The sequence below is a fragment of the Cicer arietinum genome, chromosome 3 (assembly GCF_000331145.2).
Source record: "Cicer arietinum cultivar CDC Frontier isolate Library 1 chromosome 3, Cicar.CDCFrontier_v2.0, whole genome shotgun sequence".
In the NCBI taxonomy this organism is placed as follows: domain Eukaryota; kingdom Viridiplantae; phylum Streptophyta; class Magnoliopsida; order Fabales; family Fabaceae; genus Cicer; species Cicer arietinum.
In genome coordinates this window covers 40645051-40661224 of record NC_021162.2, presented here as the reverse complement: position 1 = coordinate 40661224, position 16174 = coordinate 40645051, and the positions used below count along the sequence as shown (strand labels likewise).

The window sequence follows — 16174 nt, the reverse complement described above, 5'->3', positions numbered from 1 at the left end:
AAATCGATTTCCCAATCGATTTGGGAAGTTACAGGGGCTCAACTATTTATAAAATCGATTTCCCAATTGATTTGGCCATGCAGGAAGTCAACAAAACTGACAAAAATCGATTTGGAAATCGATTGGCATTAATACCGGGGCTCAGTCATTCATTCAATCGATTTCCCAATCGATTGAATTGAGCCCAGAGTTCAAATTTCACTAAATTCCTTCAGTAAATCGATTTGGAAATCGATTGGCTTAGTAGAAATTCTTATTTTGAGTTAGATAACAGATTGCTCAATTGATTTATCAAAGTCTTGGTTAGTTATGTATTACTTGATGGATTGAGAACTTTGTTTTGACTTCTTTTTATTTGGAAAGTGTTATACAAACTTTTAGCATATCGAAAATCCTTTTAAGGTGCATGCTAAGTGGAAAGGTTATTTGTGCATTTAAAAACTTAAATGTTATGTGTTAACTGTTAATTTCGGTTGGTGACCCTTTACAACTATTGTGGAAATCTGGGCTTTGCCCTCAGATGAGAGCCAGGATGATCCTAACGATTCGTACCCTACGGACGGGAATGTAGATGGGAATGCTTGACTGGAGCTATGTTAGGAGGATCTCACGGGGCGCGTGGAGATCACTCAGGGTGTATAGCTATAGTTTTTTGTAGAATGATCAGATTAGGATGACATAGAGGGAACAAATGTCTTTCTTTTGGATTATGTTATTTTGAACTGGAAAACTGTACCTTTACTAATATTGTCAGTATGGCATCTTATTTGAATGGGTTCCATGTATCATTTGTTGTTGTGTAAATACTTTGAATTCATATTTGGAGAAACTTTTCCGCTGCTTGTAAATTATAATGACTCAATTATTTATCCAAAGGCATTACCTCATTTATTTCTCTGTTTTATTTTAATTTCTTTTGAAAAAAAAAATACACCCTCGCTTTGAAAATCGGGGTGTTACAAAATTGTTCTACTTTTGCTGAGGTTTTGAGTTTGGCACTTCAGATTGAGCAACGACAAAGGAAAAAGGAGGTAATAGACAAGATTCACGAAATAAACAAAGGGTTGAAGGATCTTATAATAACTATCTGAGTCGTGGTGGTGGATCTATGTTTGGTTATCACATACAACAAAGACTCGTGTCTCAAATAGAAGGTCATAGCGAGCAGTCTTCGGGGACAATGCAAAGTCGTTGATCAGATTCTGGAGCAGCATCACAATCCACTTTCCCTCAGAGACATTCCGGTGTTTCAGCTACACGATGTTCTATTTATAGTAGGTTTCACTTTGGAAATTGTTCTAGAGATGGTAACCGTAAGGTGTGCTATCAATGTGGCCAAGTAGATCACATCAGGATGGATTATCTTGTAGATACAACACATACATCCTCTAGTTATGCATCAACACCAACATCTTTGGCATCTTCTTAGGCCCGTTCTTTATATGTGCAACAAAGTGGGAATTCTTATGTCAGAGGTTCACGAATATCTTAGTATGGAGGTAGAGGATTTAGTGGTAGAGGTCAGATACCGACAGTAAGAGGCCAAGCTCGAGTGTTTGCTTTGACTCATTAGGATGCTCAGACATGCAATGCAGTAGTTACAAGTATGCTTTTTATTTGTTCGAGAGATGCTCATGTGTTGTTTGATCTTGGAGCTACTCATTCTTTTGTATCCTCGCGGTTCGCTACTCGACTAGGTAAATGTCCATCTTCTTTAGATGAAGCTTTAGTTGTAGCTACATCTGTTGGAGGAAATTTGCTTGCTAAGTTAGTGTATTGCTCTTATGATATAACTATTGAGGGCATGGTGTTGCCAGTATATTTAGTAGTTATTGACTTGATAGATTTTGATGTGATTTTGGGTATGGATTGGTTAACTTTTCATCGTACCACTTTGGATGGTCATAACAAAGTGGCTAAATTTGAGATACTGGGGCTATCAGTCTTCTCGTTTCAAGGAGCACGATGTTGGGTACAACATAACCAAATCTCAGCCTTGAGAGCTAGCAAGTTAATGAGAAGAGGTTGTCAAGTGTACTTAACCTTGGTGAGGGATACACAAGTGGTTGATGAGAAATTGGAAGAAATTATAATAGCATGTGAATTTCCAGAGGTTTTTCATGAAGACACTACGCGAAAAAACGCATATCACAGCGCTTTTTTTAAGCCATTTACAGCGCTTTTTCAAAAAAATAAGCGCTGTGGAATCGAGCGCTGTAAATGATACAACAACGCTTTTAAAAAAGCGCTATAAAACATGTAAATACAATGTGCGCTTGTTATGCACATTTTACAACGCTTTTTTGAGAAAGCGCTGTAAAATGCCCACCCATAATTTCATATATGGGTGTGCATATTACAGCGCTTTCTCAAAAAAACGCTGTAAAATGCCCACCCATAATTTCATATTATGGGTCTGCATTTTACAGCGCTTTTCTTGTACATTTTACAGCGCTTTCTCACGAAAGCGCTGTAAAATTTGCACCATTAAAGCGCTTTAGAACAACATTTTACAGCGCTTTGTAAAAAAAGCGCTGTAAAATGTGTGTGTTTTTTTTTTAAACGCTGTAAATTAATTATTTGAAATGAAAAGCGCTTTTTAGCTTTTTATGGCATTTTTTTTAAAAAGCGCTGTCTTTTATCTTTGTATCCAAAATTATTTTGATCCAAAATCACTTCACAATCAGTGCACACAACAACAAAACATATTCAGTTGGCACCTCTAAGACTTACGAAAAAGAAGTCAAACGTGGTGCAACTATCATGCAGAAAGTCATTAAAGCAAGGAGTAATGGCATTAAATTTGAGGTATACTATATATACTCTGTTTGCTGTGTGTTTTTTTATCTTTTTTTAGGGTTTAGGGCATGTACTTACTATATGAGTTTATTAGGTTGGCTGGAACGAGAGTGGTCAGCCAGTTGACCCCAACAGCTCCATGTTTGTAAGCTACATTGGGGCTGTTGTTCGTCAAAATGTCCCAATAACAATAGACAACTGGAGAGATAAGGCGTTGAAGGATGCCAAAGATATCATCTGGAATGACATTCAAGTAAATATTTTGATCTACTCTTTTGTCATTTATAATTTTTTTTCTGTAAAATACATTACTTATAATTGTTTTCATTGCAGACCACTTTTGTTCTTGATGAGGAACGAAAGTCATATGTTTTGAGAGTTGCTGGGAAAATCCATCGTGGATTTAGATCCCATCTCTCAAATTTCTATCTAAAAGATAGAGAAGGAAACACAAATGCTGAACCTCCAAAGATATATCAACATTATATATCAAAGGATGAATGGAGTGCATTTGTTTCCAAACGTTCTGACCCGGCGTTTGTCGTAAGTTATTAATTTATTAGCATTTGTGTTTTATTATTCATATTCGTAGCGTATTTTAAATTTTTACACAATTGCTATTTTTTTTTTATATAGAATATTAGTAAGGCAAATCGCGAACGGGCAAGCAACCCAAAACACCCATACAAGAAATCACGTATGGGATATGCACGCCTTGAACAACAAATTGTAAGTAATTAAACATCACTTTTATATAATGAAGTAATTTGTATTATAAACTATAGTGTGTAACTAATTTGTATTATTTTGTTTATGATTTTAACGAATAGAGAAAAGACACCCAAGCCGATCAACCCTTGGGTCGTCATATCTTATGGAAGGAAGCGCGTGTTAACAAAGAAGGAGTGGTTGATAATGAAAATGTCAAGAAAGTTGTAGAACTTTGTGTAAGTATATTATCACTTTAATATTTTTTAATATTGTATTTTAAAAATGCTATTGAACTTATCTTTTTAATGTTACATGTATTTTAGGAAACTATTGAACAAAGTTCTGAAACTCAAGAGGGCAACAAGGATACGTGCAGGGACATTCTTGGGAAAGTGTTTAATGTCCCTGAGTATTCCGGTCGAGTGAGGGGGAAAGGATTTGGCGTAACTCCCAAAAGCTTTTTTCCTCAAGAGAAGCGCCAAAAACCTTCCAACGAGGAAGTATTAGAGAAGCTCAGAATCTTATCGGAGCAAGTGGCACTCTTGGTGAATACGAATAAAGACAAGCAACTTCCGGTTCAGCTCCAACCTGAAATACAAATGGAGAGTGAAACCGGGAGTTGCAACGTCGGTTTGAAGAGTATTCCCGAGGTAATTAATTACTTACTACTTACTTGCTTATGTAATTACTTATGTATTAAACAAACTTATATATTAACTGTACTTATGTTTTAACTATTGATGTAGGGTGTCACTACATGTGTCCTATACTTGTCCTCGCCGACTCAACGGAAGGTGGGAAAAGGAATATTGTACAATACTTCGGGAGAAGTATTGCACAATATTCCGATCCCCGCGGGCCATGTCAAAGTATCGCCTACGGTTGCTTTCGAACCAACTGCACCGTTGCCCATACCGGACAACGATGGAGATATGAAGTTCTTAAGCGACGCTATTGGCAGTTACGTGGCATGGCCCACACACCTTGTTGCCCTCGAAAAAAAGATTCCCAAGGACAAATCAGTTACATCTCCCGAAAAGGTTTGTCACATTTATTGCCTAAGGTTTTTTATTTTTTCAGATTCAATAAACTAACATTTTACCTCATTTTTGTAGGTCCAAATAAATAAACCACCCCTACAGCCAAAAAAAGGCAGCAGACCTCAAAAATTGGAGGTTAATAGGGCTGCCAAACTACAAAGGCTGGAGGGTAATAAAGCTGCAAAACTTGCAGCAACAAAAAATCTGGATCGGGGAAAATCGGTCGCTGCTGCTGCTGCTCCTAATAAAAGTCAGCCACGCCTTGGTAAATACGGGGCGTGTCTTGACATCCAAATAAAAAGGAACATGGGCAGCAGCAACGATTCGCCCATTGTACAAATGAATCAAGACATCTTTGGAGATGAGTATATTGAGTACCTCGAAAAGGAGCAAATGTACGATCTTCTCGAACATAAGGAGCTGAGTGTTACTGTAATCAGCTTGTACATAAGGTAAAAAATACTTTTAATTGCATTTATTTGTAATTAATTAAATGTATTGGTAATTAATCTAGTTTAAAATTTTCATTGAAGGTTTTTGTACGAGAAGGTCGTGTGCACGAGGAAACTGTCAAATAAATACTCATTCTTGTCTCCGCATAAGATGTCGATGTTCAAACTCGATCCAGACAATGTAAAACACTACATTGTAGATATGTTTTTAAGAAATAAAGAAAGTGATAAATTGTTCTTGGCACCATATAATTCAGGGTACGTAATTTTATCTTTTTTAATTGATGAGAATTTAATTTATTAGTTGTCTATAAACAAAATTGCTTAACCAATTTTTTGTTGTTGTAGGGCACATTGGGTGCTATTTGCAATCAATGCGGTCTCTGAAGTGATATACTATTTGGATCCCGTGCACGGCGATTACACCAATCACCCCGGAATAAAGAATATGCTCGACACGTAAGTAATATTCATTTATTTCTTACATATATATATTTATATATATATATATATAAATATATATATGTAAGAAATAAATGAATATTACTTACGTGTCGAGCATATTCTTTATTCCGGGGTGATTGGTGTAATCGCCGTGCACGGGATCCAAATAGTATATCACTTCAGAGACCGCATTGATTGCAAATAGCACCCAATGTGCCCTACAACAACAAAAAATTGGTTAAGCAATTTTGTTTATAGACAACTAATAAATTAAATTCTCATCAATTAAAAAAGATAAAATTACGTACCCTGAATTATATGGTGCCAAGAACAATTTATCACTTTCTTTATTTCTTAAAAACATATCTACAATGTAGTGTTTTACATTGTCTGGATCGAGTTTGAACATCGACATCTTATGCGGAGACAAGAATGAGTATTTATTTGACAGTTTCCTCGTGCACACGACCTTCTCGTACAAAAACCTTCAATGAAAATTTTAAACTAGATTAATTACCAATACATTTAATTAATTACAAATAAATGCAATTAAAAGTATTTTTTACCTTATGTACAAGCTGATTACAGTAACACTCAGCTCCTTATGTTCGAGAAGATCGTACATTTGCTCCTTTTCGAGGTATTCAATATACTCATCTCCAAAGATGTCTTGATTCATTTGTACAATGGGCGAATCGTTGCTGCTGCCCATGTTCCTTTTTATTTGGATGTCAAGACACGCCCCGTATTTACCAAGGCGTGGCTGACTTTTATTAGGAGCAGCAGCAGCAGCGACCGATTTTCCCCGATCCAGATTTTTTGTTGCTGCAAGTTTTGCAGCTTTATTACCCTCCAGCCTTTGTAGTTTGGCAGCCCTATTAACCTCCAATTTTTGAGGTCTGCTGCCTTTTTTTGGCTGTAGGGGTGGTTTATTTATTTGGACCTACAAAAATGAGGTAAAATGTTAGTTTATTGAATCTGAAAAAATAAAAAACCTTAGGCAATAAATGTGACAAACCTTTTCGGGAGATGTAACTGATTTGTCCTTGGGAATCTTTTTTTCGAGGGCAACAAGGTGTGTGGGCCATGCCACGTAACTGCCAATAGCGTCGCTTAAGAACTTCATATCTCCATCGTTGTCCGGTATGGGCAACGGTGCAGTTGGTTCGAAAGCAACCGTAGGCGATACTTTGACATGGCCCGCGGGGATCGGAATATTGTGCAATACTTCTCCCGAAGTATTGTGCAATATTCCTTTTCCCACCTTCCGTTGAGTCGGCGAGGACAAGTATAGGACACATGTAGTGACACCCTACATCAATAGTTAAAACATAAGTACAGTTAATATATAAGTTTGTTTAATACATAAGTAATTACATAAGCAAGTAAGTAGTAAGTAATTAATTACCTCGGGAATACTCTTCAAACCGACGTTGCAACTCCCGGTTTCACTCTCCATTTGTATTTCAGGTTGGAGCTGAACCGGAAGTTGCTTGTCTTTATTCGTATTCACCAAGAGTGCCACTTGCTCCGATAAGATTCTGAGCTTCTCTAATACTTCCTCGTTGGAAGGTTTTTGGCGCTTCTCTTGAGGAAAAAAGCTTTTGGGAGTTACGCCAAATCCTTTCCCCCTCACTCGACCGGAATACTCAGGGACATTAAACACTTTCCCAAGAATGTCCCTGCACGTATCCTTGTTGCCCTCTTGAGTTTCAGAACTTTGTTCAATAGTTTCCTAAAATACATGTAACATTAAAAAGATAAGTTCAATAGCATTTTTAAAATACAATATTAAAAAATATTAAAGTGATAATATACTTACACAAAGTTCTACAACTTTCTTGACATTTTCATTATCAACCACTCCTTCTTTGTTAACACGCGCTTCCTTCCATAAGATATGACGACCCAAGGGTTGATCGGCTTGGGTGTCTTTTCTCTATTCGTTAAAATCATAAACAAAATAATACAAATTAGTTACACACTATAGTTTATAATACAAATTACAAGTGATGTTTAATTACTTACAATTTTTTGTTCAAGGCGTGCATATCCCATACGTGATTTCTTGTATGGGTGTTTTGGGTTGCTTGCCCGTTCGCGATTTGCCTTACTAATATTCTATATAAAAAAAAAATAGCAATTGTGTAAAAATTTAAAATACGCTACGAATATGAATAATAAAACACAAATGCTAATAAATTAATCACTTACGACAAACGCCGGGTCAGAACGTTTGGAAACAAATGCACTCCATTCATCCTTTGATATATAATGTTGATATATCTTTGGAGGTTCAGCATTTGTGTTTCCTTCTCTATCTTTTAGATAGAAATTTGAGAGATGGGATCTAAATCCACGATGGATTTTCCCAGCAACTCTCAAAACATATGACTTTCGTTCCTCATCAAGAACAAAAGTGGTCTGCAATGAAAACAATTATAAGTAATGTATTTTACAGAAAAAAAATTATAAATGACAAAAGAGTAGATCAAAATATTTACTTGAATGTCATTCCAGATGATATCTTTGGCATCCTTCAACGCCTTATCTCTCCAGTTGTCTATTGTTATTGGGACATTTTGACGAACAACAGCCCCAATGTAGCTTACAAACATGGAGCTGTTGGGGTCAACTGGCTGACCACTCTCGTTCCAGCCAACCTAATAAACTCATATAGTAAGTACATGCCCTAAACCCTAAAAAAAGATAAAAAAACACACAGCAAACAGAGTATATATAGTATACCTCAAATTTAATGCCACTGCTCCGTGCTTTAATCACCCTTTGCATGATAGTTGCACCACGTTTGACTTCTTTTTCGTAAGTCTTAGAGGTGCCAACTTCTTCATTTTGAACTTCTAAATCTTTGTTTGTATCCATTTAACTACAACAAGTTCAACATGCACTTTAGTATAACATCAACAAGCTCAACATGGATCATGCATTATTATAAACAAACTCAACATGTATCAGTATATCTTAAAAAAGCTCAACATGCATTCTAATGATTACAAAAATTTAATAACATCAATACCTGAATAATGATGGTTCGAAGAAAGACGAAATGCAAAGAAAAGAGGGTTTGCAGAAAGTTCACAGAAATATGGTTCACAGAAATACGGTTTGAAGAAATACGTAATGAGGGTTACGTATTTCAATGAAAATATATTGTGTGAAATGGGAGAGATGATCTTGGATGGAAATAAGGTTCGAAATGAAGGAGATGATCGTGGAAATAAGGTTCGTAAAGGACGGGATGATAGGGTTTGCAAAAGAAGAGAAGAAATGAAGGTTGAGATGAAGGTTACGTAATGAAGAGGAAACTGAAGAGGTAACTGTTATATATACGTAACACTTTTACAGCGCTTTTTATAAGCCTTTTACAGCGCTTATTTTGTAAAGCGCTCTAAAAGGCTTCTTTAGTTAAATTTTTAAAAGGCTCTTTTACAGCGCTTTTTTCAAATAAGCGCTGTAAAAGACCTCCGTGTGTTATTATGTTATTTGAATGCCTTTTACAGCGCTTTTTTCAAATAAGCGCTGTAAAAGACCTCCGTGTGTTATTATGTTATTTGAATGCCTTTTACAGCGCTTTTTTCAAATAAGCGCTGTAAAAGACCTCCGTGTGTTATTATGTTATATGAATGCCTTTTACAGCGCTTTCACACATAAGCGCTCTAAAAGGCTTCTTTAGTTAAATTTTTAAAAGGCTCTTTTACAGCGCTTTTTTCAAATAAGCGCTGTAAAAGACCTCCGTGTGTTATTATGTTATATGAATGCCTTTTACAGCGCTTTCACACATAAGCGCTCTAAAAGGCTTCTTTAGTTAAATTTTTAAAAGGCTCTTTTACAGCGCTTTTTTCAAATAAGCGCTGTAAAAGACCTCCGTGTGTTATTATGTTATTTGAATGCCTTTTACAGCGCTTTTACACATAAGCGCTCTAAAATGTCTCTTTATGTTAATTTTAAGAGGCTCTTTTACAGCGCTTTTCCCAAATAAGCGCTGTAAAAGACCTCCGTGTGTTATTATGTTATATGAATGTTTTTTAAAGCCTTTTACAGCGCTTTTCCACATAAGCGCTCTAAAATGTCTCTTTATGTTAATTTTAAAAGGCTCTTTTACAGCGCTTTTTCCAAATAAGCGCTGTAAAAGGCCTTATTGTTTTTGTGTTTTGTTATGTTATGTTATTTTTTAAACAAGCTCAACATGCATGCAAAACCCACATAGTAGTAACTGGTCACCACAAAAATCCCTTCCTCTTCACCAAACTCTTCTCCTTTTATGCATCTTCTTCACAAACATCAAAGCTTACTCTTTCACAATTCAATCTCCACCTCAACACCCTTTTTATCTCTTTACATTCTCTTTCCTTCTTAAATCGAAACTTAATTGGTATTCAGGATCATTGCCATGTTGCGAAAAATGGGTTTGTGTCTGGTGTTTTTGGGGATTCCCATGATGCGTACAAGGTGTTTGAAGAAATGGGTTTGTGTCTGATGTTTTTTGGATTCCCATGATGCGTACAAGGTGTTTGAAGAAATGGGTTTGTGTCTGATGTTTTTTGGATTCCCATGATGCGTACAAGGTGTTTGAAGAAATTAGGTGTCTGATGAATATTATTTTTAAAGCTTTTTTACAGCGCTTTGTCAAATAAGCGCTGTAAAATGTCTTTTTTACTCACTTTCAAAAGAGTCGTTTACAGCGCTTTGTGTGAAAAGCGCTGTAAAAGGTATAAAACACTCATTATTTTATTTTTAAAAGGATCTTTTACAGCGCTTTTTAAGATAAGCGCTGTAAAATGTCTCTTTATTTTATTTTTGTGTTTGGTTTATTTGGGTTGGGATGACATTAAAAACATTTTTATCATTGTTTATTGGATTAAAAATATTGTTATCATTGTCTTTATCACAATACTTTAGGAGATGATGAATTATTAGAAATGAGTATTCTGAAGAATCTATATATATATATGCACTGAGCAAAAGAGAATCTCTCTATTCAGTTCAGTTCAGTTCATGTAAATTACTAATTTATATTCAGTTCAGTTCATGTAAATCAAGCTAAATATAAAACACTCATTGTTACATGAACTTGGTATAAAACACTCAAATCAAGCTAAATATAAGCAGAAAATAAATTAATCAGAAAATAAATTAATCAGAACTTAGTATAAAACACTCAATTCAGATTACATGCATATTTACAATAACACAGTTCAGATTACATGCATAGCTTATATAAAACAATTAAACATATATATACATTAAGATGCCCTTCTTCTTTTCCTGGTGACATTCACATTTGTTTGTCCATTTACAATACGAAACGATGGATTAATCCAAATTCCCTCATCATGATCATCTCTAAGATATAAACCATCATCAGTTGAATCAATTTCATGTGGTTGTTGTGATGTTGCAAATAAAAGATCATTACCAACATCTTCATCATTATTGTTATCATCACTTATTTTATTGGTCGATAGGACAACAGACCATTTATCATTAGAAGGATCAGTGACATAAAACACTTGTTGAGCTTGCGACGCTAAAATAAAAGGCTCGTCTTTGTATCCCACCCTATTAAAATCGACAAGCAAGAATCCTGACTCATCAATCCGAACGCCATTATTATTATCGACCCACTTGCAACCAAATATGGGAACACGAAACATTGTGTAGTCTAACTCCCATATGCGCTCGATAACCCCAAAATATGATAGATTTGCATATATTGGGTTTTTGTCTTTTGCACTTGAGACATGCATCGCTTCAGCTACGAGAGTGACTCCACTATTTTGCATAGTGGTCTGATCATCTTGTTCTTTGGTATAAAATGTGTAGCCGTTAATAACATAACCAGTGTAAGAAAAGACATGTAAGCTCGGACCATTTGCTAGCCACCTCAATCTATTTGAAATTGATCCGGGGTCTATATCAAATTTTGACATTATGTGATTTTTTAACCATGTTACAAAACTTCGATTGTGCTCTCGAGTTATCCAATTTTGATTCCTATTCATGTTCAAACGAGATAACTGATCAATGTGTATTGTAACATACGGTTGAACCTCATCATCATTGTGCAGAACATACAATTGTGCCTGCTCCCATTCTGTCCTTGATATAGTCAGTAGTCTCCTTCCAGTTATCCCTTCTCCTGATAGTCTTCCCGAATGACGAGACATGGGAAGCCCTATGGATTCAACATTGGACAGATATTCAGTACAAAATTCAGCAGCCTCTTCAACAATGTATCGTTCAGCAATACAACCTTCTGGTCGACTTCTACTTTTTACGTACCCTTTTAATATTTTCATATATCGTTCTATCGGATACATCCATCTCATATAAGCTGGCCCACAAAGTTGTGTCTCCTTAACCAGATGAACAGTAAGGTGAACCATTATATCAAAAAACGATGGTGGGAAATACATTTCAAGCTCACACAAAGTAACAACAATTTCCCTCTGCAATGTCGGTAATTTCTGAGGGTCGATCACTTTACTACAAATTTCCCTGAAGAAGAAACATAATCTAGTTAAGGCTAGTCGAACTTTTTCAGGTAAAATGGAACGTATACCTATTGGTAGCAAATGCTCCATTATAATATGACAATCATGGGTCTTCAAACCTTTTAACTTGAGGTCTTTCATACAAACCAAATTTTTAATGTTCGAAGAGTATCCTTCTGGAACTTTAACTTCGTGTAGAAATTTACATAAAACAATTTTTTCCTTTCTAGATAGAGTATGAGCGGCTGGAGGTAGATATGTGCGATTTCCTTTCTTTACTGGAGCCAGTTCATTTCTTATTCCCATATCGACCAAGTCCAATCTTGCATTGACGCCATCTTTAGACTTTCCTGGAACATTGAGTAACGTACCAATAACACTTTCAAATACATTTTTTTCAATATGCATCACATCGAGGAAATGTCTTACATACAATGACTTCCAATATGGCAATTCAAAGAAAATTGACTTTTTCTTCCACCCAGTTTTCACCAGCTCTCCCGCAAAAGGTTTGCCAAATTTATTGGTCAAACCTTGTACTTTTTCAAGTATTTGATATCCAGTCGGTGCTAAAGGAGCTTTACCTTCCTCTGATTTTCCATTGAATGCATTTCTCCACCCACGATACTGATGACTATAAGGTAAAAATCTACGATGTCCAAGAAACACATTCTTCTTACAATGTTTCAACCGCATCCAATTTGTACTCTCTTCACATATAGGACATGCACACTGACCTTTAATGCTATATCCTGATAAATTACCATATGCTGGAAAATCATTAATTATGCCGAACAACATAACCCTTAAATTGAAACATTCTTTCTTATACCCATCATAAACTTCCACACCTGTCTCCCACATACTTTTTAAATTTTCGATTAGAGGAGTCAAGTATACGTCGATATCATTCCCCGGTTGTTTGGGTCCAGAAATTAACAGAGACAACATCATAAACTTACGCTTCATACATAACCATGGAGGTAGGTTATATATTACCAAAATCACAGGCCACGTGCTATGTGAGATGCTTTGAAGACCATGTGGATTCATTCCATCAGTAGAAAGTGCAAGTCTTAGATTTCTTGACTCTATCCCGAATTCAGGATACTCGTGATCAATTTTTGCCCATTGTGGGGAATCTGCAGGGTGTCGAAACATTCCATCTCTAATTCTTTCATCTGCATGCCATGTCAAGTGTTTTGAATCTTCTTCACTGCGATACATGCGCCTAAATCTTGGTATTATAGGAAAATACCACACGACTTTTGCTGGAGTAGATTCTTTCTTCTTATATCGAGAGACATTGCATTTCGGACACGCCTTAAGTAGTTCATATTCGTTTCGAAATAAAATGCAATCGTTAGGACACGCATGAATCCTTTCGTAACTCATTCCAATAGAACACAAAATCCGTTTAGCCTCGTAGGTTCGACTGGGAAGTTCATTATCATCTGGCAACATATCTTTTATGAGTGTTAATAATTCCGTAAAGCTTTTATCAGACCATCCATTACTCGCTTTTAAGTTGTACAACTTTAATATCGCTGACAGTCTTGTGAATTTAGTACAACCATTATATAATTCTTTCTCTGCATCACTCAACAAACTTTCAAACATTTTAGGACAATCTCGAAGATCTTCTTCAACTGCTTTTGCAATCTCATCAACTCGGTCCGGCTCATATGTATCTGTATCGAAGTCAGTTGAAGCATATGTCGAACTATTCTCAAAATTAATGTTTCCTTTTTTTTTCTCACCATGTCTTATCCAACATGTGTAGCTTTGATCAATTCCATTACATACTAGATGTCCTTCTAATTCATCTTCTCTAACACGTTTTCCAAAACAACATTTTAAACAAGGACAAACTACTCTATTTGGATCTTTTGCATTCTTCACTGCAAACTCAACAAACTCCTTCACTCCAATTTCATACTCTTTTGACAATCGATTGGCTGAAATCCATTTCCTATCCATATTATACCACCTATATAAATGCAGTAACAAAAATAATAAGCTTTCAAAACATATCAACAAGTTTCAAAAAGAAACCAATATCAACTAACAATTTCAAAACAGAACAGATCATGTGGTATGAGTTTTTGACAATTTTTGACAATTTCAAAACAGAACAGATCATGTGGTATGAGTTTTTGACAATTTTTGACAATTTCAAAACATAACAGATCATGTGTAAAAAATACCTTAGACAACGTAGATGGCCGCACAGTACGTAGAGGATATTAGGGTTCCCAACGTATATAATTATTTGAAAGATGTAGAGGATATGAGGGTTTCCAACGTATATAATTATTTGAAAGATGTAGAGGATATGAGGGTTTCCAACGTATATAATTATTTTAAAGATGTATTTTACAGCGCTTGTGAAAAAAGCGCTGTAATAGGTAGTTAAATTCAATGAAAGCGCATGTGTTTTACAGCGCTTGTGAAAAAAGCGCTGTAATAGGTAGTTAAATTCAATGAAAGCGCATGTATTTTACAGCGCTTGTGAAAAAAGCGCTGTAATAGGTAGTTAAATTCAATGAAAGCGCATGTGTTTTACAGCGCTTGTGAAAAAAGCGCTGTAACTGATACGCGAAAGCGCTTCCTTTTACAGCGCTTTTTTGACAAGCGCTGTAAAAGCCTTATAATGTGATGCGCAAACGTTATATGACCTACTACAGCGCTTGTTTTACAGCGCTTTGCATCAAAAGCACTGTAAAAGGTTCCGTTATTTTTAAAATATAATTACAACAGCGCTTGTGTTTAGCAAGCGCTGTAAAATGGGCGCTGTTAAATGTCATTTTTGGCGTAGTGAGAACTTCCTGGGTTGCCACCTGATAGGGAGATTGAGTTCTCTATAGACTTGGTTCCTAACACTCATCCCATATCTATACCTCCATATCGTATGGCCCCAGTAGAATTTAAGAAGTTAAGGGAGCAACTTCAAGATCTTCTTGATAAGGGTTTTATTCGCCCAAGTTCTTCTCCTTGGGGAGCACCGATATTATTTGTAAAGAAGAAAGATGGATTCATGCGATTGTGTGTATACTATAAACAGTTGAATAAACTAACTGTAACGAATAAATACCCTTTGCCACACATTGAAGAGTTGTTTGACCAACTTCAAGGAGCTCAATGTTTTTCTAAGATTGATTTGTGGTTGGGGTATCACTAGTTGAGTATTAAGAGGGATGATATAACAAAGACAATTTTTCGTACGCATTATGGACATTATGAATTTATGGTTATGTCCTTTGGGCTTACTAATGCCCCAATAGCTTTCATGGATTTGATGAATCGTGTTTTTAAACTATTCTTAGATCAATTCATGATTGTGTTTATTGTTGATATCCTTGTTTATTCCCAGAGTAAAGAAGAACACGAGCAACATTTAAGGTTGGTTTTGTAAACTTTAAGAGATAAGCAATTATATGCCAAATTCTCTAAATGTCAGTTTTGGTTGGATAGTGTGGTATTTTTAGGTCATGTTGTATTTAAGAATAGAATAATCGTTGATCCAAGTAAGGTGGAAGTAGTGCAGAATTGGCCCAAACCTACCACGGTAAAGGAGATTCAGAGTTTTGTTGGTTTAGTTGGATATTATCGCTGTTTTGTGAAGGATTTTTCAAAAATTGCATCATCGTTGACTAGGTTGACCCAAAAGAAAGTTGAGTTCCGATGGACTGATGCATGTGAGGAAAACTTTCAAAAATTGGAGTACTTTACGTCAGCACCTATTTTGGCATTACCTATAGGTGGTGAAGTTTATGCTGTTTATTGTGATGCTTCTAGAGTTGATCTTAGTTGTGTACTTATGCAACAAGGTAAGGTTATTGCATATGCATCTAGGCAACTCAAGAGGCACGAGGTAAACTATCGTACACATGATTTGGAAATGGCTGCAGTAATTTTCGCTCTTAAGATTTGGAGGCACTATCTATATGGTGAAACTTGTTGAGATTTATACCGATCATAAAAGTCTTAAGTATATCTTTCATCAGCAAGATTTAAATTGAAGACAAAGGAGATGGATGGAACTCTTGAAAGATTATGATTGCTCAATCATATACCACCCAGGGAAGGCAAATATTGTTGCAGATGCTTTGAGTAGGAAATTCATGGGCAGTCTCTCTCATATAATAGAAGTAAGAAGGTCAATTGTTAAAGAATTTCAAGAAGTTGTTGAAAGTGGAATTCAATTTGAACT

General features: G+C 35.8%; 1 protein-coding gene across 1 annotated transcript in view; it reads left to right on the top strand.

Moving 5' to 3' along the window:
* The window catches only part of LOC140919758 (uncharacterized), an 18897-nt gene extending 2972 nt beyond the window's left edge, over positions 1–15925 (top strand). The window contains exons 2-7 of the mRNA XM_073366391.1: positions 1005–1031; positions 1152–1318; positions 1430–1520; positions 1574–2113; positions 15143–15363; positions 15472–15925. Of these exons, the coding sequence (XP_073222492.1) occupies positions 1005–1031; positions 1152–1318; positions 1430–1520; positions 1574–2113; positions 15143–15363; positions 15472–15925 (1500 nt within the window). The remainder of the gene's footprint in view (positions 1–1004; positions 1032–1151; positions 1319–1429; positions 1521–1573; positions 2114–15142; positions 15364–15471) is intronic.
* The last annotated feature ends 249 nt before the right edge of the window (positions 15926–16174 follow it).